The sequence below is a fragment of the Marmota marmota genome, unplaced genomic scaffold, assembly GCF_001458135.2.
Source record: "Marmota marmota marmota unplaced genomic scaffold, marMar, whole genome shotgun sequence".
Lineage (NCBI taxonomy): Eukaryota > Metazoa > Chordata > Mammalia > Rodentia > Sciuridae > Marmota > Marmota marmota.
The window spans coordinates 3,295,399-3,323,212 of NW_025999891.1; the positions used below are offsets into that span (position 1 = coordinate 3,295,399).

General features: G+C 34.9%; 1 protein-coding gene across 1 annotated transcript in view; it reads right to left on the reverse strand.

Annotated features, from left to right (window-relative positions):
- Positions 1–22,191, reverse strand: part of Efcab5 (EF-hand calcium binding domain 5) — a 109,434-nt gene extending 87,243 nt beyond the window's left edge. The window contains exons 1-2 of the mRNA XM_048793520.1: positions 21,989–22,191; positions 5,886–6,042 (exon numbers count right to left, since the gene is read on the reverse strand). Coding sequence (XP_048649477.1) covers positions 5,886–6,042; positions 21,989–22,191 — 360 coding nt within the window. The remainder of the gene's footprint in view (positions 1–5,885; positions 6,043–21,988) is intronic.
- Between the last annotated feature and the right edge of the window lie 5,623 nt (positions 22,192–27,814).

Here is a 27,814-nt window from a genome sequence, read left to right on the forward strand (position 1 = left end):
TGTTTGCTAGTTAGTTTGGTTATAGTTTGGTTATAATATAGTCATATTTTGTACTTATATTCTAGTACTTAAAAGAATGTAAAATTATTTTTTAACTAATATCTACCATAAAGTAAATGATATATAGTTGGGTAGCTTTACAATTACTACAGAATTATTATTTTTCCTGGCTTTTATTTAACCCAGCAACCCAAACAGTAAAGAGAATAAAGCTAAATTTTTAATAACTGGGTTGAGATAAAGCAAAAACACATATGCACAATCATATAAAAGACTATAAAAACATTTGTATTAATTTATGCTAGCATTTATGCTAGGAGAATCTAAATCAAAACACCTCTGTAAATTTCCATTTAAAAATCTTTTTTGGCCTTAATGTTTCTTAAATTAACTAGTAATATTTATATATGGTTAGTAAAACATTCAAATAATACAAAAATATGAGCAGCAAAACGTGAATATCCTCTTTTCCCTCTAGTCCCCCATCTGCACACTCATTCCTCTCTGTCCCAGAAGTAATCACTGTCACCAACTTGTTACCATCCTTTCAGCAACCCTTCCTATGCATTTCCATATGTGTATGTGTACACGGACATGTATATTTTTTCCCTAAATGAATATGATAATTTTGATCTGCAACTTGCTTTTTCACTTACCACTCATTGTAGATCTTTTCATAAGTAGCTGGAGCTCAGGGGTAAAGTTTGAAATGGAATATGGATTGGGAGTGATCATTGCAGTTACAGATTTGAATAAGAAAACAAAGGGAGTGGGTAGTATATAAAGTGAGTCAAAAGGGAAACTCCGGAAAACAACATTTAAGGTTTAAGCAAAATAAGAACCAAGAGGAAAAATGCAAGAGGTAATCAAAGATAGAAGAAAAACATAAAGAGAAAATGATATCACAAAAGCTAAGCAAAAAGTTTTATGAGTAACAGAGTAGTCAACAATAGTGAATTTGGCAGTTAGTTCAAGTAAACGTTTTTAAACTTCCATTTGATATGTCACTTACGTAATCCTTATTGATCTTACCAAGAGAGGAAAATAATTCTATGAAAGCTCATGATGAATGAACCAACAAACTGGCTTCTTCTCCTACTTCTAACAGTAACTCTTTCTGCCTCTCCTGGACTGGCACAAGGGCACAGGAAAGATTTTTCAGTTATTCTTGGATTTTGTGACTGCTATTTGTATCAATTATTGTGGCCATGAAGACTCATGTAAGCTTATGCATTAAATGCCAATATCCCTATTTCAGACCTTTCTCTAAGCTCCAGAAAATTATGCACTAGACTGGCTTCTACCAGTAATAGCTGCTATGAATGTTCATACATATCCTCTGATTGGACTTTGAGTAACTTAAGGAAAGGAAGTATGTCTTTGCTTTCTTTGTCCCCTCACAATATCTGGAACTAAGGAAGGATTTGATAAATATTGAATGAATGGATGGATGATATAGAAAATAAATACTCCAAGAAAGGAGTAGGGGCTGGGATTGTGGCTCAATGGTAGAGCGCTTGCCTAGCACATGAGAGGCCCTGGGTTTGACCCTCAGCGCCACTAAAAATAAAATAAAGTTATTGTATCCAACTACAACTAAAAAATAAATATTAAAAAAAGAAAGGAGTAAAGAGGAGAAATAATTACTATCAACTGGAGTAGCTTGGAATTTCTCTAATGTTCATCAGCATCCCAATAGTGTTGTCTTTACTCACTCCTTCTGTACCCCCATCCAAAATAAATAAACACAGGAAGTTGTTTCAAGAATTTCTGAAACAAGAGTGGAGATTGAGCTCACAGGAGAATTACAGTTTTGGGATAGGCTGAGAACAGGGAAGAGAAAAAAGGTTGTCACTGACACAAGGTCGAAATAACATTTGGGGACCAGTGATCAAGAGGAAGAGAAGCATATTTCATTTTAAAAAGTGAGAACAGACTTCAAACATTGTCACAATCTATTGTTATCATTGTAACAAGTAGTTAAAAATAAATTGAAATTGAAAAAAAAATCAGCTGGATCTAAATTATGTAAATCTCAGGACTCAAAGTCTAGTTCTTTATGTAACAAAGTCATATTTGTGTGTGTATATGTGTGTGTGTGTGTGAGTGTGTGTGTGCGCCTAGTTTCACATAAAGAAATCTTTCCAAAAACAAATGCATCAAATCTATGGTTCTCCATAGGAGTTGTATTGTCCCACTCTCCAGGCACTATGCATGGTGGGAATTTGTGGGAGAGTTTTTGTAATTACAATAATGGAGAGTAGGTGTAGAGGCAGAACCCCTGCAATTTCTGCAAAATTAAGGCTTTCCCCTTCCTGTCAGGCATTCAAGTAAGTGAAAAATCTGCTTATAGCAATTTTGAATCTAGAACTCAATTCTATTTTATATATAAACACAGAGTAGAATTTTGCTATCGTCTTTGTTTTTTGGTGCTGGGGATTAAACTGAGGGCCTCATTCATGCTACGCACAAGCTTTACCACTGAGATACACCCCCAGCCCCTAATTTTGCTGTTTAATTGTCCAAGAATGTAACTACTGTGAAAATTTGAGGGAGGTTTAAATGTAAAATTCATCTTGGAACTTAACTAGGAGTTGTTCACCATTTCAGAGAATTGTGTTATAGGAGCTAACATCTAAATTATGTCTGAACTCTAATACAACACATCTATGTCAGTCTGAATTTGTAGCTCTTCTTGTCATGGGATTCTCTCTCTCTCTCTCTCTCTCTCACACACACACACACACACACACACACAATTGGATATAATTTTACTTTCCACATATCTAAACACTCATGATAAGTAGGTCTAACTATTGTATTATGTCTTCTAGTGAAGTTGTAACCAAACATTTATATATTGAAATAACAATTATGATATTGTATGTTCCTTTTTAAACTCTCTAAGTATGGCATAGGTTAATAAGGAGATGCAATACAGGCCTGAGATTGTAACTCAGTGATAGAGCACTTGCCTAGCATGTGTTAAGGCACTAGGTTCAATTCTCAGAACCACATATAAGTAAATAAATTCAATAAAGGTCCATCAACGACTAAAAAAAAATTATAAAAGGTGCAATACAGTGGGGCACTGGACTAAAAGAATTGAGAATGATTGATAATTTTTCTATATTGTATGGATAGAACAGAAGAGCATAATTCATCTATAAAAAGTGCTTTCAATAACATCAGTTTTAATATCAATGCTTCATCTGAATTCAGTGCCCTCCCTGCAAAAAAAGAAAAATAAAAATACCATAGTAGTAGGCATACTTACCAAGCTCGAATTCTGGCTTTTGGAAAAATTCATGAAGAACATTTTGAATCTGCAAATCAGAAAAAAAAAAAAAAAGGAAGATAGAAAAGGAGACAAAAAAAAAGGAGAAAAAAGGAGACAAAAAAAAAAAGGTAAGGAAAGGAACAAAGTATTAATCCTCAATTATCACACATATAGTATTTTAGACTAAAAGTCATCTATAGTCTTTCTGTCTTAAGTGTTCTGTAATCTTTCTAACCCAAGGACAGAAATAGCAACAATTCACGTTTAGAGAATATGTCAAGGTATATGAAGTGCTTTCATATGCACATCTTCAGTGATTCCCAACTTTTTGTGAGAGAAGAACTGGGATGCTGAGAGTGATACTGTTTTGCTCCCGTACTGGATACATTTCTAGCAATGCTCTAACACTGGGCGTTGTATTCCATGACTAAACACTCAAAGTCACTCCAGATGAATTGGGCTGCACGAAATAACCACACAGAAACAGAGAAATACCTTTTTCTTTGGGTCCTGTGATGGCTCCTCCGACCTTAGGGGTCCGTGGAAAGAGAGAGGAGCATGTGCTGAACCCTTTTATTGGGAAGAAGCCATTCAAATGAGGCAAGGGATAGGATTACAAGGGAACAGGGGAGTGTAGCTCAACTTCTCTGGGTGCCGCCTACTCCTAGGGCCACTCCCAGGGCCACACCTTATTACTTGATGGAGAGAAAAGCCCGAGTCACCAGTGCACTACCAGCACTAAGGTGCCAGACTATACTGATCTTTCAGATCCCCATGATGCATCAGAACTTAAAGGTGCCTGCATTTGGACTGGCTCCCCACAGGGCATGGTGGAGCTAAGACACATTTAGCAACCAGTTTGACCATCCTAAGAATCCTCTATTCTTTCTTATTCTTTGATTATTGAAAATAATTTTTTTTTGAACTGGGGATTGAGTTTAGGGGCACTAGACCACTGAGCCACAACCCCAGCCCTATTTTGTATTTTTATTTAGAGACAGGGTCTCACTGAGTTCCTGAGCGCCTCATTTTTTTCTGAGGCTGGCTTTGAACTCTCGATCCTCCTGCCTCAGCCTCCCAAGCTGCTGAGATTACAGGTGTGCACTGCAGCACCTGGCTCTTGTTGATCCATTTAAAAAAATAGATTTAATTTTCTTTAGAGAAGTTTTAGGTTTACAGCAAAATTGAGAGGACAGTACAGAGAGTTCCCATATGCTCCCTACCCAACTCCCACTACAGCCTTTCCCACTGTCAACATCCTGCACTAGGATTGTACATTTGTTACAGTTGATGAACCTACATTAATGCATTATTATCGCTCAAAGACCCTAGTTTATATTAGGAGTCACTCTTGGTGTTCTACATTCTATGGGTTTTGACAAATGTATGACAAGTACTGGGTATTAAATCCAGGGCCTTGGAAACGCTGGGCAAGTGCTCTACCACTGAGCTACATTCCCAATCCTTCTGATTTTTTATTTTGAGACAGGATTTAGCTAAGTTGACCAGGCTGGCCTTAAAGTTGCAATCCTCCTGCCTCAGACTTCCAAGTTGCTGGAATTACAGACATATGCCACTATGCCTGGCTCTGATCTCCAGAACTTTTAATTTTGCAAACCTGAAACTCTATACTCACTAAATAAAAACACTCTCCTTCACCTTTTCCCAGGCTTTGGCAATTATCATTCTACTTCCTATTTTCTGAATTTAACTACTTCAGATATCTCATGTAAGTGAAATAATTTAGTGTTTGTCTTTTAAGAATATGTTTAGTTTTATAGAAGACTGACAAACTGTCTTTCAGAATGGCTGTACCATTTTGCATTCCCACCAACAATGAATGACAGTTCTTGCTACTCTACATTCTTGCCAGCGTGGTATCAGTGTTTTGTGTTTTGAATTTTGGCCATTCTAATCTCATTGCTGTTTTATTTTTTAAATTCCTTAATGACATATGATATTTGGCACTGTCTCATAGGTTTATTTAACATATGCATTTTTTTGAAGTATCTATTCAGTGAAGTATCTGTTCAGGACTTTTGCCCATATTTTAACAGGGCTATTCGTTTTTGTATTTTTCAGTTTTAAGAATTCTTTGTATGTGTGTTGGATAATGCTCTTTTATCAGCAATGGTTTTTTTGCTAATATTTCTTGTTGGTGTGTGGCTTGTCTTCTTTGGTCCATTTTCGATCATGCACCTTAAATTGAAATATACTTGGCATTGGATTTAACAATTTAAACATTTTCAAATCTATCCACATCTAAAAGAAAATACTTATTCTCTAAAATTAAGAGACAAAAGCAGTCACATACACAACAAACAAATAAAATCTCCATTTGTAATGATTAGTTTGTAAACCATTTGTAATGATTAGTTTGTAAACCATTGCCAGAATCATGATTTTAGGAATCTAGCTAGATTTTTTTTAAATGTTTATGAGAAAATTATAGGAATCGGTTCTCATTGACCACATAGGTCAAGATTAATTTACTTCAGCAGTACTGAAATATTGAAGGGAGGTTTCTGGCATTCCACTCAGTATTCTAGCAAGTGCCCTCTTTTCACTCACCCCCAAACCCATTATATACAACCTGCTGTCTTACCACTACGGTAGGAATCATTCCTCTAGGGTCTAGAATCCATTCATCAAATTGTTCCTGCAGAGCCTGTTTCCGCACACTGGCCACCTTGACTTTGATTGTGTTTATGTGGACTCTTTGTTCTCTTTTCTGTGTAACATTCTCCTTTACCTTAGATACTCTGAAGGATGTAGAGATAGAAAACATTAAGACTTTTGGACTTAGTTCAGATTGTTCAAATAACAGAAAACAAGAATCCAGAGTTCCATTTAAACTTTGTACCTCTCTTTTCTCCCTGAAAGTTTTCTTGATGTAAGCAGGCAAGTGAGCCCTTCTTCCTCAGCACTTTTGCCACATTTGGCAAAAGATCTGAAATTAGTTTGTCAAAAAGACATCTGCACTTATATGTTTACTACTCACACTAGCCAAGTTATGGAATCAACCTCAGTGTCCAACAACAGATGAATGGATAAAGAAAATGTGATACATGAGCACAACAGGATATTACATAGCCTCTAAAATAAAGAAAAGTCTACCCTTTGTGACAACATAAATAAAATTGGAGAATTATGCTAAGTGAAATAGGCCAAGCAGAGAAAACAAACACATCATGTTCTCACTTATACATGGAATATAAAACAACAGAACTCAAAGAAGCAGAGGTTAAGGGCATATGGGGTGAGTGAGGAGAGATAATGGTCAAAGGATGCAAAATTTCAGATAGGAGGAATAAGTTTTCTAAAGAGCCACTGCATGCCAATACAAAGGAAAGTTCATTGAATGGAGTTCATTCCTTAAAAGAAGAAAAAGTCAATAAATAAACGACTTAACACTACATCTCAAAGCCCTAGAAAAAGAAGAACAAATCAACACCAAAAGCAGCAGAAGACAGGAAGTAATTAAAATCAGAGCTAAAATCAATGAAATTGAAACAAAAGAAACAATTGAAAAAACTGACAGAACAAAAAGTTGGTTCTTTGGAAAAAAGAAATAAAATTGATAGACCTTAGCCATGCTAACAAAGAGAAGAAGAGAGAAAACTCAAATTACTAACATATGTGATGAAAAAGGAAATATCACAACAGACACTACAGAAATAAGAAGATAATCAGAAATTATTTTGAAAACCTATACTCCAATAAAATAGAAAATATTGAAGGCATCGACAAATTTCTAGAATCATATAATTTGCCCAAATTGAACCAGGATGATACACACAATGTAAACAAGTGACGAGATAGTAGACACCATCAAAAGTCTACCAACCAAGAAAATCCCAGGACCGGACAGATACACAGCCGAGTTCTACAGGACCTTCAAAGAAGAATAATACCAATACTCTCCAATTTATTTCAGGAAATAGAAAAAGAGGCAGAACTTCCAAACTCATTATATGAGGTCAATATCACTCTGATTCCAAAACCAGGCAAAGACACATCAAAGAAAGAAAACTTCAGACCAATATCTCTAATGAACATAGATGCAAAAATTCTCAATAAAATTCTGGCAAATCTAATACAAAAACATATCAAAAAGATCATGCACCATGATCAAGTGGGATTCATCCCAGGGATGCAAGGTTGGTTCAACATATGTAAATCAATAAATTACAATAAATGTAATTCATCACATCAATAGGCTTAAAGATAAGAATCCTATGATCAACTCAATAGATGCAGAAAAATCATTTGACAAAATACAGCACCCCTTTATGTTCAAAACACTAGAAAAACTAGGGATAACAGGAACATATCTCAACATTGTAAAGCCTATCTATGCTAAGCCCCAGGCCAACATCATTCTAACTGGAGAAAAATTGAATGCATTCCCTCTAAAAACTGGAACAATACAGGGATGCCCTCTTTCACCACTTCTATTTAACATAGTTCTTGAAACACTGGCCAGAGCAATTAGACGAAAGAAATTAAAGGGATACACACAGGAAAAGAAGAACTCAAATTGGCACTATTTGCTGATGATATGATTCTATACCTGGAAGACCCTACAAGTTCCAACAGAAAACATCTAGAACTAGTAAATAAATTCAGCAAAGTAGCAGGATATCAAATCAACACCCATAAGTCAAAGGCATTTCTGTATATCAGTGACAAATCTTCAGAAAGGGAAACAAGGAAAACCACCCCATTCTCAATAGCCTCAAAAACAAAAACAAAAACAACTTGAGAATCAATTTAACAAAAGATATGAAAGATCTATAAAATGAAACTTAGAACCCTAAAGAGAGAAATCAAAGAAGACCTTAGAAAAAGGAAAGGTCTACCTTTCTCTTGGATAGGCAGAATTAATATTATCAAAATGACCATACTTCCAAAAGCATTATACAGATTTAATGAAATTCTGATCAAACTTCCAATGACAAACCTCATAGACATAGAAAAAGAAATCATGAAATTCATCTGGAAAAATAAGAGACCCAGAATAGCTAAAGCAATCCTTAGCAGGAAGAGTGAAGCAGGTGGTATCACTATACTAGAACTTAAACTATACTACAGAGCAATTGTAACAAAAACAGCATGATATTGGCATCAAAACAACTGGTAGACCAATGGTACAGAATAGAGGGCACAGAGTCTAACCCACAAAATTACAGTTATCTTATATTAGAAAAAGGGTGCCTAGAATATGCATTGGAGAAAAGATAGCCTCTTTAACAAATGGAGCTGGAAAAACTGGAAATCCATATGCAACAAAATGAGATTAAATCCCTATTTCTCATCATGCACAAAACTCAACTCAAAATGGATCAAGGACTTAGGAATACAACCAGAGAACCTGCATCTAATAGAAGAAAAAGTAGGCCCTAATCTTCATAATGTGTGATTAGGCCCCAACTTCCTTAATAAGACTCCTGTGGTGCAATAATTAAAATCAAGAATCAATAAATGGGATGGACTCAAACTAAAAAGTTTCTTCTCAGCAAAAGAAACGATCTGTGAGGTGAATAGAGAGCCTACATCTTGGGAGCAAATCTTTACCCCTCACACATCAGATAGAGCACTAATCTCTGGAGTATATAAAGAACTCAAAAAACTAAACATCAAAAAAATAAATAACCCAATCAATAAATGGGCCAAGGACCTGAACAGACACTTCTCAGAAGATGATGCACAATCAATCAACAAATATATGAAAAAAATGTTCAATATCTCCAGCAATTAGAGAAATGCAAATCAAAACTAAGATTTCATTTCACTCTAGTCAGAATGGCAGATATTTGAAGACAAACAACAATAAGTGTTGGCGAGGATGTAGGGGAAAAGGTACACTCATACACCGCTGGTGGGACTGCAAATGGGTGCAGCCAATATGGAAAGCAGTATGGAGATTTCTTGGAAAATTGGGAATGAAACCACCATTTGATCCAGCTATCCCTCTCCTCGGTCTATACCCAAAGGACTTAAAAACAGCATACTACAGGAACACAGCCACATCAATGTTTATAGCAGCACAATTCACAACAGCTAAACTGTGGAACCAACCAGATGCCCTTCAATAGATGAATAAATTAAAAAAATGTGGCATATATACACAATAAAATATTACTCAGCGATAAAAGAGAATAAAATCATGGCATTTGCAGGTAAATGGATGGAGTTAGAGAAGATAATGCTAAGTGAAGTTAGCCAATCCCAAATAACCAAATGCCAAATGTTTTATTTGCTATAAGGAAGCTGATTCATAGTGGGATAGGGAACGGGAGCATGGGAGGAATAGACGAACTCTAGGTAGGTCAGAGGGGTTGGAGGGGAAGGGAGGGGGTATGGGGTTATTAATGATGGTGGAATGTGATGATCATTATTAGCCAAAGAAAGGTATGAAGACACAAAGTGGTGTGAATATAATATGTATGCAACCAGAGATATGAAAAATTGTGCTCTATATGTGTAATAAGAATTGTAATGCATTCTGCTGTCATGTATAAATACAAAAAGATCCACTGCATGCCAATCCATTCAATAATAATAATAATAAATTGTACATTTCAAACTTTCTAAGACTATAGGTTTCAAATGTTCTCATCCCCCCCCCCAAAAAAAACCCAAAACTAGTTAAGCCGGGCATGGTGGCACATGCCTATAATCCATCCCAGCAGCTCAGGAAACTGAGGCAGGAGGATTGTGAGTTCAAAGCCAGCCTCAGCAGCAGTGAGGTGGTAAGCAACTCAGTGAGACACTGTCTCTAAATAAAATCCAAAAAAAGCTGGAGATGTGGCTCAGTTGTCGAGTGCCCCGAGTTCAATTCCTGGTACCTCGGCCCACCCTCCCCCCCAAAAAAGGTAATAGATGTTAATTATCTTGGTTTAATTATTCTACATGTATTTATAAGTCATAACATCACATTGTGCTCCATAAATATATACAATATAATCATAAATCATCAATTTACAATGTAAAACAACAACAACAAAAAAACAGTCCTAGGAGTTGCCCTATATACTATTAGGGCAAGGCTGAAGGTACTCAGGCATTATGGTCACAAGTCTCTTTCTTTCCTGGACATAGAAATCACCCAGGGGATTTTGATCCCAGGGCTTGGGTAGAAACCTGGAAGATGCATTTATAGCAAGCATCCCAGGTCATTCTTATGTCTTGGACTAAAATTTTGAGAAGTCTCTCTCAAAGTATCTTGGCCTATTGCCTCTAGCCCGAGTCAAATCTTTGATAGCTCCTGCTCATGCTCTCAGCATGATAGTTACCCTTGTACTCAGCCAGAGATGCATCACCCAGGTTGAGAACAGGGGAATAAATGTGATTTTAATTGTTCCTATGTTAATCATACCTATTAGGACTTAAAAGAAAACCAAACTGTTTTGACTGAAATAAAATCAAATGACTAAGAGTAATAAAAACAGCTGCTAGGTTTAAGTGTGACTTTTTGTCCAACAATGTTTGAGGCAGGTCTTTATCTTTCAAAGAAGAAAGACTAAGACAATCTGACAGATTTTAAAATACAAAAGAATTTTCAGGGACTGGGGTTGTGGCTCAGTGGTAGAGTGCTCATCTAGCATGTGCAAGATGCTGGGTTCAATCCTCAGCACTACATAAAATAGATAAATAAATAAATAAATGAAGGTATTGTGTCCAACTGCAACTAAAAAAATATTTGAAATTTTTTTTTCAGTAAGAACTGGTAAATTGAATGCCTCTAATAATCCAAAAGAAATTATTGAAATTAAAATTATTACTTTAAGCCCATAGAAGGACTTCAGAATTCTCTAGGAAAATAAGCATTCAAAAATAAACTTTGAAGTTTGAAAATAAAAGCATACAAGCAGCTTAATAGTACAGAAGATCCTGTGTCTGTGCTACTGAAAGATTAATTGGTGTTTTAAAGGAAGTGCTAAGTTCCTCTGATGCCACTTCTAAACAGCCAAACTTCCCAGTCCCTTCTGCTAGTCTCTCATTCTGCTCTTCCCCTAATCCTTCTCCCTCTGCTATTTTCTCTTTCTTCCTCTCTCTGCACAGCATTGTCTTCAATTTCCATCTTCATTCCTACATGGCTTTCTATTCTGTACCTCTTACACCCAGATTTTGCTCATTATGCATTCATTAAATTCCTGGCTCATTACACAAACATTTATTAGGCAATATGGACTGTACCATTTTTTTAATATTTATTTTTTAGTTGTAGTTTGACACAATACCTTTATTTGTTTATTTTTAGGTGGCGCTGAGGATCGAACCCAGGTCCTCGCACATGCTAGGCAAACACTCTACCGCTGAGCCACAACTCCAGCCCAAACTGTACCATTTTTAACTATGAATTTTGCCATTATTAAGCTTATGGTCCAAGGGCAGAACAGATTAGTAAATAGTACAGTGTAATAAATACTGAGTATTTCTGGATTCTCATGTGATGCAAAAACAATTTCACAAATTGGTTTTCTATCATATTTTCATCTGTCTGAAATATTTTTCTCCTTTTCTTTGCCTGACTAGATCTTCCACATGCTGTAGGTTTCAGCTCAGATATCATTTCTTCCTATTTACTGATGCCCCAATTTAGACACAAAATCTTGTTTTGTGCCTCAGAGCCATTGTACATAAGCTTCCAAATATAATCTTAATGGATTTCAAATTGATTGTGTTACTCATTCAGGAAATGAATAACATTTCTCTTTTGTAGCCTGTATTATTTCATGAGATGTTTATATCAATCAGCAGAATTCTACAGCACCCAAAACTCTGGGCAGTATAGAATAGATATAACTTATAAGCAAATCCTAAATATAACTCTCCACTTAAAGAAACTGGAAGAGAGGAAAATCTACAGTGTGGTAGTTACAAAAATGGTCACAGATTCTTCACATTCCCGTATGTATAACTCTGTGTGCAATGCAACTTTGCAGCTCCTCCTATTTCTGCATTCCTTATATCTGTGTTCATGTGACTTATAATAAGCCATTGGCAAACAGGATGCAAGCAGAAAGTTGAAAAGTACTTAACCATTGGGGCTTGTCTTCCTTTATTGAATTTGGGAGGCCTCCCACCATACCTTGGAAATAAGCCTAGCTTAGCCTTCTAGATGATGATCTAGTTACCGCCTTTATTCTTGCAAATAGCCAACCACTAGAAAAATGATCAACACTATCAACTGCCATCTTACTACAATGTATAAGGGAGTCTAATCAATAACATGTGAAGCAGAGATGAGTCAGGAACTTAGTCCAAAGTTACCTACCCACAAAATCATGGGAAAATAATTGGTATTGCTTTAAGCTACTGTTTGGGGTAATTTTTTTAATGCATAAACGCTAACTAATAAAACAGTTTACTAAAAAAAATGTGTTTTTAAAGAAAGGCACAGTGTAAATCTACCTGATTAAAGAGTAGAAGCAAAAATGCTTCCCTACCCTGGTTGTGACAATCCAAATTCTGTCTATACATTTAAGCTGTACAAGGAAAATCTTTCACTTACAGCAATATTTTCCTAGATTATATCAAAATTGAATGTTGAATTTCCTCAAAACTGGTTCTAACCAGGTTAAGTGGATAACTTGCCATGAACTTTGAGTGACCCCAGTGTACCAGAACATTTTTGGACCTATCTGAAAACTCCTCTTTGAACTGCTAAAAAATGGTACTTGTTTTAATCAATCATGTACAGATCTATGAACAGACTTACTATGACCCACAGTGTGGTAGTTTTAAATTCTTATAACTATCATACAACTCCCTTCCTAACAATTAAAACTCCCTGAATATCTCCTTTCCACAAACTATTCAGTGAATGATCTACTGGTATGTATTCCCTTGCTTGGCAAGTTAATAAACTCATGCCTGCATTTTTTTTAAAGCTCTGGTAGTCTTAGTTTCACAAAGTTAAATTAGATTTCTTGTCATTCTGGGAGCATGCCTATGTTGTTACACACTAAGTATCCCATAGAAAAATCCATATATTACATGTGTCTACTTTGTCATTATGCTTAGTTAATTCTCAGTTTCTTTTTGTTTATTCAACATATATCTTACTATAAAATGAGGATCCTGAGAAAACATGCAATGACTTAGGAAAAATCTAAATAACTGGTTAGTCAATGACATTTGAAAAGATAAATACTTAGGCCTATTTGGATTGTTTTTTTAAATGACGAAGAACATTTAGCACAATATCCTCCTTAAAAACTGCTGATTTGGGGCTGGGGATGTGGCTCAAGCGGTAGCGCGCTCGCCTGGTATGCGTGCGGCCCGGGTTCCATCCTCAGCACCACATACAAAGAAAGTCTTCCGAAAACTGAAAAATAAATATTAAAATTCTCTCTCTCTTAAAAAAATACTGATGATTAAATCCCAAGACATAAAAATTAAGTCTTGCTTCAAATTAAGGGAAGTGTGAAAATAAGGTGACTCTCCTATAGTCATCCATCACTCATTAAAACATATCTCATAATAATCTTATATATCTAACTATACCCCCCAACTCCAAAATTTAAAAAAAAAAACAACTTGCATTCTGAAAGTAGAAACCAGATTGGAATGGGTTAAATTAATTAATTTAACATATATTTGTTGAGCATCTTCATAAGACATGACATTAGATACTGGGGTAATGAAAATATGATAGACATAGTTCCTGCTTATATGTAGTGGGGGAAAACCATTATAACTGCAATTAGTCCAATAAAAGAGGAACATAGGATTCTCTGAGGAGCATGAAAGGAAGGTACAAACCCAGTTTCACAATAAAGTGCTATCTGTGCTGAACTTTAAATGATTGGTAAGATAAAGAGGAGAGAGGTGAAACAGACAGGAAATGCCATATGTAAAGATGCTGAGGTAGGAAGAAGCATAGGATGTTTGAAGAACTGAAATAAATCCCTCATACCTGGAGTGTAGAGTGTGAGGAGAGAGTTAAGATCCAGGCCAGACAAGGAAGTTCTTATGGGCCTCCTTAAGGATTTTGATCTTTATTCTAAAAGTAAAATGGATGAATTAAAAGGTTTTGCATTGGGGAACATGATAAGATTAACCTTTTTAAAAAATCACTCCAGTTACAGACAAAGAATAGACTAAAAGAGGGCAAAAGAAGCTGTAAACATACCAATTCAAAGGCTATTGCATGAGAGGTTAGAGTTGTACAGTGGTAGAGCACTTGCCTAGAAACTGTGAGGCACTGGGTTCAATTCTCAGCACCACATAAAAGATAAATAAATAAACAAAATAAAGTTATATTTAAAAAAGAAGAAGACTATTGTATGAGTACAGGCGAGAGACAGCAGCCTAGACTAGGATGAAAGCAGTGGGGGAATGTTGGAAAAGAAAAAAAGAGAGAGAGAGAAAGGAGCCAAAATTACTGGGACCTAATTATTAAGTAGAAATGAGCAGTGAGGAGGCAGAAGGTATCTAAGGTTGATACCTTGGGTTTTGGCTTAAGGGTCTGGATGGATGACCATATAGACAATGACTTGTTGAATTTAGGTGCTTGTGAAATATCAAGAGCAGATTTTGAATAGATAATTGGATGCACTAGCAGAGAGCTCAAAGAAGATGTTTGGGTAAGAGATATAAATCTCTGAGAGGTATCTGATTTGATGGCATAGGACTGAAGTAGGACAGAAGATGTAAAAATCAAGGCAGTTGGATGAAAGGTCTTCAGCCATTAGAAGACAATCTTTAATGAACAAGCAAATTATAACTTCTTTTTGAAGATATCAGTAACTGGACAGTTTAAAAATGAATTAATAGAATTAAATGATAAATCCTAAGAATTTATTGGTATCTTAGAAGGTCTTAGGTGTTTCTACTTTGGATCAACCCCACCTTATCAGGCATTATACCAGGTATCCAGGTTTAGCTAGAGGGAACTTGACTCTGAACTTTACCTCAGTCTCTTGGACATTAGGAATGTTCTATACCACAATTCAACATTAAGTTGCATGATAGAGTATAGAATATTAGGATATCATCTAAGGAGACCATGGTTTCTCAGTTCATAAGAAGAATAATTTCTAAGTACTTAATAATGGGATAAATACACATATAAGTATCATTTAGAGCCAGAAATGAAACTAGTTGGTGTATATAAATTATTATTGGAGGTTGAACAAAATTAGAAGCTACTTGAATAAAGTCCTACTACATGCTATTATATGTAAGAGTCACTTAAATACTTCAAAAAGTATGTCTCTAATCTATTGACTCACTTTTGGCATAATCTGCTTTACTGGATTAACACAATCTTGATAATTCAATGCAGACTGACAATGTAATTAATATTACCAATATCACCTTTGGAGAAGCACTTGCAGGATTTCCTAGCATAATTTAAGCACAAGGGTTTGGCTTGGTAAAGGGGTGGCAGGTGGTATGAAGAGTGAGCAGACAGCTGTCTAGGAAGCCACTGTCTCCCAGCAACTGAGGAAAACCCTATCAAGGATGAAACATACTTTCTGGCTTGCCAAGTCCTAGTGCTGGCAACTTGTAAGGATGAGTTAGACATTTTTAGCTGTTTTTTTTTTCCTATAAATACAAAGTACTTTGAAGTAAATCTTAGAATGTTTTGCAGATAACACATTCCAATAGAAGCCTACACAATGGATTTTGGCACAGTTTGTATGAGTTTCTGGAACACCATGCATGCATTAATCTGCAGAGAATTATAATAAAATTAAGACATGGGTCTCTTCCCCTTTTAATTTTACTTGGTTTTGTGCATCCTTAATATCTAAGCATTTTTACTGACATTCTTCTCTTCTATGTAACTGTGTTAGAGAAAGTAATTCTTTGGAATATCTCTTTATGATTCTTTCTCTTTGTGGATCAAATGTTCCAGTATTAATATGTAAGGCTAATGAAGAGAAGTAACTGGAAATAATGTCCAAAACATATCTTCAGATGCAACATAGATCCTTTAGTGACTACAAAATAGGCAACAGATTCAAGGATCATAGATCACTTCTAAATCATAACTGGGTAGGCATCACATACAAGTTTTTGTTTAGGGTCTTTTTAGATCCATTTCCTGGCTCATTTGAATTCTTATTCTAGGATCTTCTGTGTCACAACTGGTGGAGAAAAGAGAGGACATCTATAGTGTAATAGGCCTTATTTCCCCTGGAATAGTTCAAAAGTCTAACATTAATAATCTTCCCTGTTTATTATTTAAATTTTTTTATTTTAAAAAATATTATATAGTAAAATTAAACCTTTTAATGCCTAGTTTTATAATTTTCAACACATATATCAATATATGTAGCCATTATCATAAATAAGCTATACAAGTTTATAATTTTTTTTTTTGGTACTCAGGATCTAACCTAGGGGCATTTTACTGCTGGGCCATATCCCCAGCCCTCTTTATTTTTTATTTTGAGACACAGTCTCACTAAGTTGCTGAAGGCCTCGATAAATTGCTAAGGCTGGCCTCAAACTTGCAATCCTCCTGTCTTGCCTCCTGAGTTGCTGGGATTACAGATGTGCACCACCATGCCCAGTTTGTAATCTTATTTTTAAGAGTAAATATTTCATTATCAATTCACAATCAGGTAGTAAGAATGTTTCAAATACTTATGCCCAAGTACCAGAAGTATCTGTCAGATGGAAAAGATACTAAGAGGAAAGAAAACATGTAGAAAAGCAAATTCTGCAAACTTAATCTACTTTAGAGTTGTGCAAAATTTCATATATAAAGAAATTAAAATCAACTTTGATTCCATACCTATCTTTTAGGAACCCCAGTGAAAAGTAGTAAATTATATATGGAAACCCTACAAACAGCAGTGATGTTGTATTTTTTAGTTAAGAATCTACCACTATAAAAATATCCAAATAAATAAGAAATGTCTTCTCTATCTATTGTTATAAGACACCAAACAGAGATGAATAAATCCCCTTTTGTCCTGGGAAGCAGACAGACAAAAACTTTGTGATAAAGTAGAGGCAACTTTTAACATTATTAACAGAAGATAAAGTCTTGACAAACCAATACAAATTTTTTATTTTTAAAATTGAATATAAATAAGAAAAATGCTCATTTCTAAAGTGAACTGACCTCTCCAAGGTTCTTTAATGAATTGAGGACAACACAATGATACAGGTCAAAGAATTTTTAAGCAGGACAATTTTACTAAAATTGCTGGATATACAAGCTTTAAGTCTGTAGACATTAGGAGCAGCACATGCTCTTGTAAAGCATCCTAAGAATTTCTGAAAATTCTGCAAGTTCCTGAAACAGTCATCTTGATGACCTATAAATCTTGGATTTTTGTCAGAGAGAAATGAAGCTTAAATCCTAGCAAGCCAGATAAACAAAGCATCTTTGATGAACTCTTCTGTGAAATTCCTACAGGTGTTTCGCCAATAGAAACTAAAGTTCTGAGTCTCAACTGACCCTAAATATTCAAACTCCCAATTCAGGAAACATCAGTGAAATAACATGTCATAAGCCTATAATCCCAGAGGTTCCTGAGGCTGAGGAAGGAGGATCATGAGTTCAAGCCAGTCTCAGCAACTTAGTGAGACCCTGTCTGAATATAAAATAAAAAAAGGGATGAGGATGTGGCTCAATGGATAAGGACCCCAGGTTCAATCCCTGGTACAGAAAAGGAAAACAAACAAACAAACAAACAAAAACACCTAATTCCCTTGTATTATGTCATTGGTTGGCAAGGGATCCTCGCTCATTTGTGTTGTATTCTCATTATAGATACTGATAAATTCCTAGAGTTTTATACGCTGTTGAGATTTACCTATCTAACAAAGAAGGATTTGTCAATATATTGGTTTAGAGGCTTGATACCAGTTTCCAAATTGTATTTCCTTTTATAGAAATAGATCTAAATGCAACCTAATATATTGCTCTATAAGATCAGATAGTGAGCAGAAATGTTCCTTAAGCTAGTTATTAAATTCAGTGATATTGCTTCCTGCATGCTGCTGGAACTTTTCATTAGTACTAAAACTCCCTTAATTTGGTTTCTCTGGAATTCGGTCTTAAAATTTTAGTATGCATAATAAACTCCTGTAGAATTTGTTTTAAATGCATTCCTATAGGTTCTGATTCAGGAGGTCTGAGTAATAATCCAGAAATATGTACTTTTCTTTTTTTAGTGCTGGGGATGGAACCCAGAGCCCTGTAGGCAGAATCTGAACATTTAACCAAGTACCTAGGTGATTCTGATGTCCTTGGTAGGCAATCACACTCTAAAGAAACTATTGCGCTTGAAAATAAAATTTCATGGGCTGGTGTTGTAGCTCAGTGGTAGAACGCTTGCCTAGCGTGTGTGAGTCCCCTCATAAAAATAATAAATAAATGAAATAAAGGCATTGTGTCCATTTACAACTAAAATAAAAAAAAAATTCATGCCCACACCCACACATAAAACAAAATAAGAATTTTGTGCATGTATCTCTATGTTCCAGAGTGATATATATATATACCTAATTACAAAAGAATTATTAGGGGCTAGGGCAATAGTTCAGTGGTAGAACAATTGTCTAGTATATGCAAGACCCCAGGCTCTATTCCTACCCACCCCCCCCCCCGTAAAAATTATTAAGCTAAAGCTTCTAATTAGTTGTTTATCCTATAGGATGGCCACTAAAACAAGTCACAAAGAATTCTAGGTTCCTTCATAAACGTATAGGGTTCATGACAGAAGGCATTCAAAAGAAAATATGGAGATTTGGGAAGAGGTTCAGAAATTCAAAGTGTACTGCTATCTAGGTCTAGAAGAGATGGGGTAGATATCATATTGACCAGGGGTCATCAAACCAAATCTGGCCCATTGCCTGTTTTTTATGGCTCAAAAGCTAAGAGTGGTTGTTGTATTTTAAAATAGTTTTTAAAAAATCAAATGAAGAATAATATTTTATGGCATGGAAAGATGATATGAAATTCAAATTTCAGTATCCATAAATAAAGTTTCATTGGAACACAGTCATGCTCATTTATTTACAGATTGTCTTTCAGTGTTTTTGCACTACAGCAGCAGCATTAAGTAGTTGTGACTCAATTTGCCAAGCAAAAAGCTTTTAACTTTTATGTAATCAAATTTATCATCATTTTTATGGCTTTGAGTCATGGTTTAAAAAAAGAGTTTCTCTGGTATAAAACAATTTAAATCCTGTTTTTTTGTATGGCATCATTTTTCATACACAGATCCTTAGTAGGATATAGTCTAAGGATCAAGAAAAGCTTCTGGTAAATCTTAAATCTCTTTTAGTATTTTCGTTCTCAGTAGGCTTATTGCCATTATTATTTTGGAGTTATTTTATAGAAATCATAGGATAAGGCAAACCAGATAATTATGTCAATGTTGTTAGGAACCAAGATTTCAGTATTAAAAAAATAGAAATACAAATGTAAAATCAAGGAAATTATATTAAAATCCTGAAACATTGTATTGGTTTTTTTTGTTGTTGTTGTTGTTGTTTTCTGTGGTGTTGGGGAATTGAACCCAGGGCCTTGTGCTTGCGAGGAAGCACTCTATCAAGAAATGTTGCATTTGATACAATGAAGTTATCAATAGAACTCATTATTTTAAAAGTTATATTTCTTTTTTTTTTAATTTTTTAGTTGTAGGTGGACATAATATCTTTATTTTATTTATTTATTTTTATGTGGTGCTGAGGAACAAACGCAGTTCCTCACACATGCTAGGCAAGTGCTCTACCACTGTGCTACAACCGCAGTCCCATATTTCTTATCCAGTATTTCAATGAAGGAAGTAGAAAAAATTTAATTGATTTCTTCTGGGATCGATGTAATTGTGTTTAAAAGAGGTAGATTCCTGGGGCTGGGGGTGTGGCTCAAGCGGTAGTGCGCTCGCCTGGTATGTATGCGTCCTGGGTTCGAGCCTCAGCACCACATACAAACAAAGATGTTGTGTCCGCCGAATACTAAAAAAAAAAAAAAAGAGTTAGATTCCCAATGTGTTAGCCTTTGGCCTACTGTTGCACTAAAACTGAGTTTTTTTATTCTTACATTATCCAGTCTGCTTCTTTCACATTATCAATGCCCAAACTAGACGTGCTTGCCTTTTTCCTTTTACGTGTGTTTGGCAGTTGGGTTCGTGGCCATAGCATTTTTTTTTCCATGTAAGATTAAAAAACAAAAAAATGTAAAAAAATTCACATAGAATAGCTATTCCTATTCATTATAGTTGTTCAAAGGAGACTGAAAAAAATATTTCACTTGAAGATTTTTGTCACACTAAAGGAGTTTCTATACTATTATTATTCTGATTTGGAGTATGTATATATACATATTTTTTAAAATAAACTTTATTAAGGTGAAATTTAAATATTATATTTCTTAATCCTGAAGGGCCTTGAAACAATGACAATACAAAATGTATGAGCACTCCCATTCATTTCCTTGGGCTGGGGTTATAGCTCAGTGGTAGAGCGCTTGTGTAGCACATATGAGGTACTTGTTCGACCCTCAGCACCACATATAAATAAATAAAATAAAGGTATTGTGTCCCTCTACAAATAAGTAAAAATTTAAAAATACATTCATTTCCTAAGTTAATTAATAAGTATAATCAGATTGCAATAAAGGTTTTTTCTGGTTTTCTCTCCTCAGGATCCTCAACCCCCCAAGTATACAAGTTGTTCATATAAAAAGTAAACACACGATAACTAGAAGACATTAGAAAAAAGAAGAGCAAATAATGGTCACCAGCACTCAGATTAATAGAAATGTTTTTAAAAGCCTCAATGATTAATACAGTGTAGTACTAGCACATAAAAGGGAAACAGACAAACAGAACAAGAATTGGAAAAATCTAGAAATATACTGTAAAATATGCAGAGGTTTAGACTAAAGGTTCTTCTCAAATTGGTGGGGCAAAGATAAACTATTCCACAATTTTTATTGGGACTGCTAAGTAGTCATTTGAAAAAGGATAAAGTTGGATTCCTACCTTCATATTACACTAGGATATATTCCAAATGGATAATATATAAAATGAAAGTTAAAAGCCTAATAATTCCAGAAAAAACATGGGAGAATTCTTTTAATATTTTGGAATATAACACTGATTCAAAATCTGGATGCCAGAAAAATAAAAATTAAACTCAACTCCACAGGAATAAAAAAAATCATGCATGACAAAAGATAAATGGTAAGTGAAAATTGGGGAAATATTTGTAACTCACATTATACGCTTTTATGTAAAAGGAAGAAAATTAAGAATTCATATTTTATGTGCTAATCTGTGCATAAAGAACTCTATAGAGTTTTAGAAAACTAAAAATAGTAGTTATCTATGGCAGAGGTGGAGTACTAGGTGGATGGAAGATAAGAATGGAAGGAGAATTTTCCACTTTTTATATAATTTGCCTTTTGAACCAGAAGACTATATCACCTATCTGGAAAGTTCAACTTTTAGGTAGTCCCATATGTCATATAGCTTACTTTTCAGTGCAAGGAGAATAAATAGAGAAATAAACACATACTTAGAGTCCTAGTGAGACAAATCTATGAATACAAAGAACTTTTTATGGACTTTGTTAGTCTTCACAGTGCCTCAAAAAAGTGAGACACTCTTTGAATAACCATAAAATCATTTTTTGAAAGTTCTGTTTATATTAATATTATTGTTCTACTAGATTTTCAATGTAAGGAAATAGAAAATCAATTGAAAATAGTAGAAATTTTACCTGTAGCAAATACTGTCAGGAACATACACCTTCAGTTCTTCTGTGACATCTCTCATCACCCTCTGGTAACCAGACATTTTTGGAGCTTTGATATAAGAAGGATTGTTTCTCATTAAATATTCTCCCAAATAATTAATTGGATCAAACTTGGTTGGAGTATCAGCTTCTGTCAAAATCTTTTTCTTTTCTAATTGCATTAACATTTTTTCCACTCCAGGAACTAAGGTGGGTAGAAGTTTGTCCAGCAAATATGCACGAGTTTTCAGTGTTGTAGTTTCAGTATCAAACCACTGTTGGGCTAAATTATCCTTAGGGAGTTTTTTTTCAGACTTTTTTTCTAGTTCCTTCTTTAGATTATCTTTATCTATTATTTTCTGCTGTATTTTCCGGGCACTCGCCTCCACTCTTTCCAAAATATTTTTCCTCCATGGTTGTTCTAGCTTTGATTTTGGTTTAGTTTCATCTAAAGAAAAAATCACTTTTTCAGGTTTTCTAATCACAACATTCCCTGAGATTTCAGGAATAGCGTCCTTTGTTGAACTAGTTGGAATTTCTGGCTGTCTCACCAGCTTTGATTCTAAGAGGGAAAAAAAAGTGAAATGTAAGAAATATTAGAAGTAGTTTTTAAGGGGCTGGGGACATAGCTCAGTTGGTAGAGTGCCTGCCTCACATGCACAAGGCTCTGGGCCCGATCCCCAACACCACAGGAAAAAAAAAAAAAAGAAGTAGATTTTAATCAACAAAATTTTAGCATACTATTACAAAAACGTTTTGTACATCCATTTGCCCACATATTGGAACACCATCAGCTGAAAGTGTCAGAAAGTTTGGCAACGGTCATTCAAACCATAAAAACATTTACTGTTACTGTTGACTTATTCAGGAGTTAACATCAGCTCTGTAATCTCATTCAGTACTCAACCTGTTTCTATCACTCTTAGTCCATTTTTTTGCACTTGTAATTTATATCATACAATGGCTCTTACAGCTCCAGGCATCACTTCCTCAGAAGAAAAAAATAATTGGGTCTGTGCACGGTGGCACACACCTGTATTTCCAGCAGCTTGAGCGGCTGAGGCAGGAGGATCTCGAGTTTAAGCCAGCCTCAGCAATATAGGGAGACCCTAGGCAAGTCAGTGAGACCCTGTCTCTAAACAAAATACAATAAAAGGGCTGGGAATGTGGCTCAGTGGTAAGTGTCCCCTGGGTTCAATCTCTGGTACCAATAAATAAATAAATAAATAAATAAATAAAAGAAAAAGAAAAAAATAATTGGGGACAAGAGGGTCTTTCTCCTCTTGAGGATCTGTCTTATTGTTCAAGAGGAGAAGAGCCCAGACTCCCCATTTATTGACAGACTTTATGGTCTGAACATCTAACCCTTCCTCCATAATCGCTGGCAGCAGACTACAGAAAACAGAAACATCCACACAAAAGCAGATAATCTCAAATGCAAATATAATTACACATACAGAAGACTAGAGGAATATTTAAGTAAAACCATCTCCATGGCTAAATTCAACAAATGAAATAACTAATACAAACCTAAGGAATATCATTAATAGAACAAGTGTCAATCTGCTCACTACCATTATAATTCATATATCTCAGAGCAAGGAAATTAGAAGAAATTAGAAAATATTATGAACATTGTTTTTTTAAAATTAAGAAAACTTGGATGCCTGATGTTCGGATCTTGGTTTCTACTATCATTCTTGAATTAAAAAAGAAAAAACCCAGAGCTTCTTAGAGAAATGGATGATCATTAAGGGATTTAACTGTTTTCAGACACAGCTGAGGTAGCTCTAGCTTTGCTCTTTTAAATTAATGTTTTTGTTGATGTTTATATATATAATGTTTATATATAAAAAACATTAGGATTCATTTTGGCAAGCCTTTTTTATAACTTTATTTTACTTATTTATTTTTTATGTGGTGCTAAGATTTACATGATCCATGTCATTACTGATTTTCAAAAGATATTTGCCATTAAATTTCAGTTTAAAAAACCTGAGAAAGGTTTTACTTGCCTAGGCATAAATTATATGCCTATTTCTGAACCATCCATGAGCATTCTGATTGGACAGATTTGCATCACCATCTATTCCTAGATCTAAAAAGCCAGCATAACCCTCAACTAAACCAAATGGATCAAGGAGGGGAAGGGCTGTTCCCTAAACAAACTGAGTAGACAAAAAAGATATATCACTTAAAGGAAGTAGTCAACAGCGCCAAATGCTGCAGAAAAGTCAAATGATGCAAGAAGTGGAAAGAATACATTTGATTTAGCACTCAGTTGTTTTTCACTAAACAATTTCTGTGTTTAAGAATGGATCCTAAGGACAGCAATATCTGTGGTGAGAATGGAGCCTAGACTACCGTGGGTTGAGGAGGAACTTCAAGGTAAAGTGCAGAGTGAATGACTGGACAAATTATTACAAAGAATGTGACTGTGGGGACTGGGGTTGTGGCTCAGTGATAGAGTGATTGCCTAGCATGCATGAAGCACTGAGTTCGATCCCTGGCACCACATAAAAATAAACAAATAAAATAAAGGTATTTTGTCCATCTACAGAAAAGAATGCGACTATGAAAGAAAAGATTAATTTCTTTCTCTTTTTTCTTCTGGTGAGGAAAGATTTCTCTAAAGATGGGGTTGGTTCGACTATATTTAGAGATTTAGAAGCAGGAGGCAAAGTAGAGAGAAAAACAGAAGACACAGGAGAAAAATTAGATGATGATCCTCAGGGTCGAGGAGATATGCAGGAGGTCAAAAATATACAATAGCCTTGGATGAGATGTCTCTTACACTAAACTAAGATGGCATGTAAGTTGAGAGAATTCCATCTCACAGCCTCTATTTTTTTGTGAAATAAAATAAATATCGCTAAAACCAGGAATGGTAGGATCATGAGCTTGATGGGAAAGATACAATTTTGAAATAACTGTTGTGGGTGTGGAAAGGAGCAGACTACAAATATATAAGCATATTTCTAAGCAATGTTCAAAGTATATCAGAGATTAAAGACCATATATTTTCATAGCATCAGCACACAAATTATATGGCATTTTTTCCTAGTATAACTGGGTAGATTGCTCTGAGTTCCTAGGACATTGCCAGCTCAGGCTCTGAACAATATGCTATTGGATAATTTTTTTTTCTACATATGATTGCTGAGGTGATTGGAATGGAAGAATTAATGGGAATTTTAAGGTGTTTTTTTTTTCTGACATGGATAGAGAGATAAAGTAGTTTAAGTTCTTTTTTTTTTTCTCTTCTTTTTTGAAACTGGGGATCAAACCCAGGGCTTTGCACATGCAAGGCAAGTGCTTTACCACTGAGCTACAACCTAGCCCTAGTTTCAGTTCTTTTGAAATATTATCCACTGAAAATATCAGTGCTCAGCCAAATCCCAATAGAATCAGGACAATGTATTGTTGAAGCATTTTGCTTCTGTTACTTTGAAGATACAGAGAAAAACCAGAAATATATCTGAAAATTATTTCTATACTCATTATTTTTAATGTAACCAGAAAGTAGTTATTGAGACATACTTCAATCATTAATAACCCCCCATATATACTGCTACTACAATTAAAGGGTAAGAGACTAGGGACTCCATAACTTTTGAGCAATGGGATTTTTAACATTATTTATTATATTTATTTTTTAGTTGGACACAATATCTTTATTTTATTTATTTATTTTTATGTGGTGTTGAGGATTCAACCCAGGGCCTCACTCGTGTGAGGCGAGCGCTCTACCGCTGAGCCACAATCTCAGCCCCAACATTATTTATTATGAAATATTTAAGACACAAAAATATAAGTAGCCATTTATCTAATCCTAGCTTACAAAAAAATTACCTAGATATTAAAGCCTCTCATATATTCCAACTTTGAAAGATGCTATTCTGAGTTTCATGTTTATCGTTTCCATGCATTTGTTTATGTTATTATATCTAAGTAATATAATATTGTTGTTTTTTTTTGTTTTTTTGTTTTTTTATTTTGTGGTGCTGGGGATTGAACCCAGGGCCTTGTGCATGCAAGGCAAGCACTCTACTAAGTTATATCCCCAGCCCTGTTCTTATTTTTTAATTTTATAAAAATAATTTTATATCATGTGTATTCTTTAGCCTTTTTTAAAATTAAAATTATGTATGGAAAATTCACCTAATTGATAGATGCATTTTTCACTGTTTCATAATTGTAATTAAATCACTGTACCATAATGTGTTTATTCATTCTCATTTTGATAGTTATTGAGTTGTTTCTAGTTTTGTTTTCACGTTTTACTACAACAGACAATCCTAGTATGAAAATTATTGCATTTATCCTCTTGTGTACATATATGAGTTTCTCTAAAGTGTATTATTAAGATTTTATTTGCAGGGGTGCTATGGTTTGAATGTTTGTTTCTCTTCAAAGTTCATACATTGGGCTGGGGTTGTAGCTCAATGGTAGAGCGCTTGCCTAGCACATATGGGGCACTGCATTTGATCCTCAGCACCACATAAAAATAAATAAACAAAATAAAGATATTGTGTCCATCTACAGCTAAAATTTTTTTTAATTCATACATTGGAACCTAAGACTCAATATGACAGTATTAAGAGGTGAGGGTCTTTGGGGAAGTGATTAAGTCATGAGGGCTCTTCCTTCACCAATGAATTAGTACTCTTATAAAAGCACTGATGGGAAGAATCTAGCCCCTTTTTATTGCCTTCTATCTTTTCTGCCATGTGAGGACATAGCATTCAAGCACCATCTTGGAAGCAGAGACTAAGCCCTCACCAGATACAGAGCCTGCCGGTGCCTTGATCTTAAGACTTCCTAGCTTCAATAACTATGAGCAATCAATTTATTATGTTTATAAATTATTCTGTCTATAGTATTTTATTATAGCAACAGAAATGGACTAAAACACAGGGTCATAGGTATAAGCATTTTCATTAGTTCAATGAGATATTATTAAATTATTTTCTAGAGTGACTGTACCAATTTAGAAGATCACCAATAAGAGTAAGAATTCCTGTTGTGAAGCAGTAGTTTTTGAAATATGCTTCTTAGGATCTTGAGAAGGAGCTTCAAAGACCATAGGACTGTAAGCAACTTATACCCTTTGTGACCAGAGCACCTGTGCTCCAATTATTGTTCATAATTGGAGAGCATAATAATATTTAATTTGGAAAAAAGATTTTGCTGCCTTAAAATTATCTAAAAACCAAGGCTGGAGTTATGGCTCAGTGGTAGAGCAGTAGCCTAGCATGTGTGAGGCATGTTGGATCCTCAGCACCACATAAAAATAGATAAATAAAATAAAAGTATTGTGTCTATCTATAATTAAAAAATAAAATATTAAAAACAGTTATCTAAAAACAATACTCTGGGGCTGGGGTTGTAGCTCAGTGGTACGGCACTTGCTTAGCATGTGTGAGGCACTGAGTTCTATTTTCAGCACCATATATAAATAAATGAAATAAAGTCCATCGACAATATATGTGTGTATTTGTGTGTGTGTATGTGTGTATGGCTCCCTCTCACCTCCTTGGATATGTAACAAATTAACACTTTTTGTGGAGACAAAAATGTTTTTCCCATTTATGTCCTTAAAAAGATTTTGCACTGAGGCTATACCCAGTGGGAAAATGGGAAAATGTTTCCATTTTATTTTTTTGGTCACAATATTCATTAATACACAATGCTCGCTTATTTATTTATTTATTTATTTATTTATTTATTTATTTTTGTGGCTGGGGATTGAACCCAGGATCTCGTGCATGTGAGGCAAGAATTCTACCAACTGAGCTATATATCTCAAGC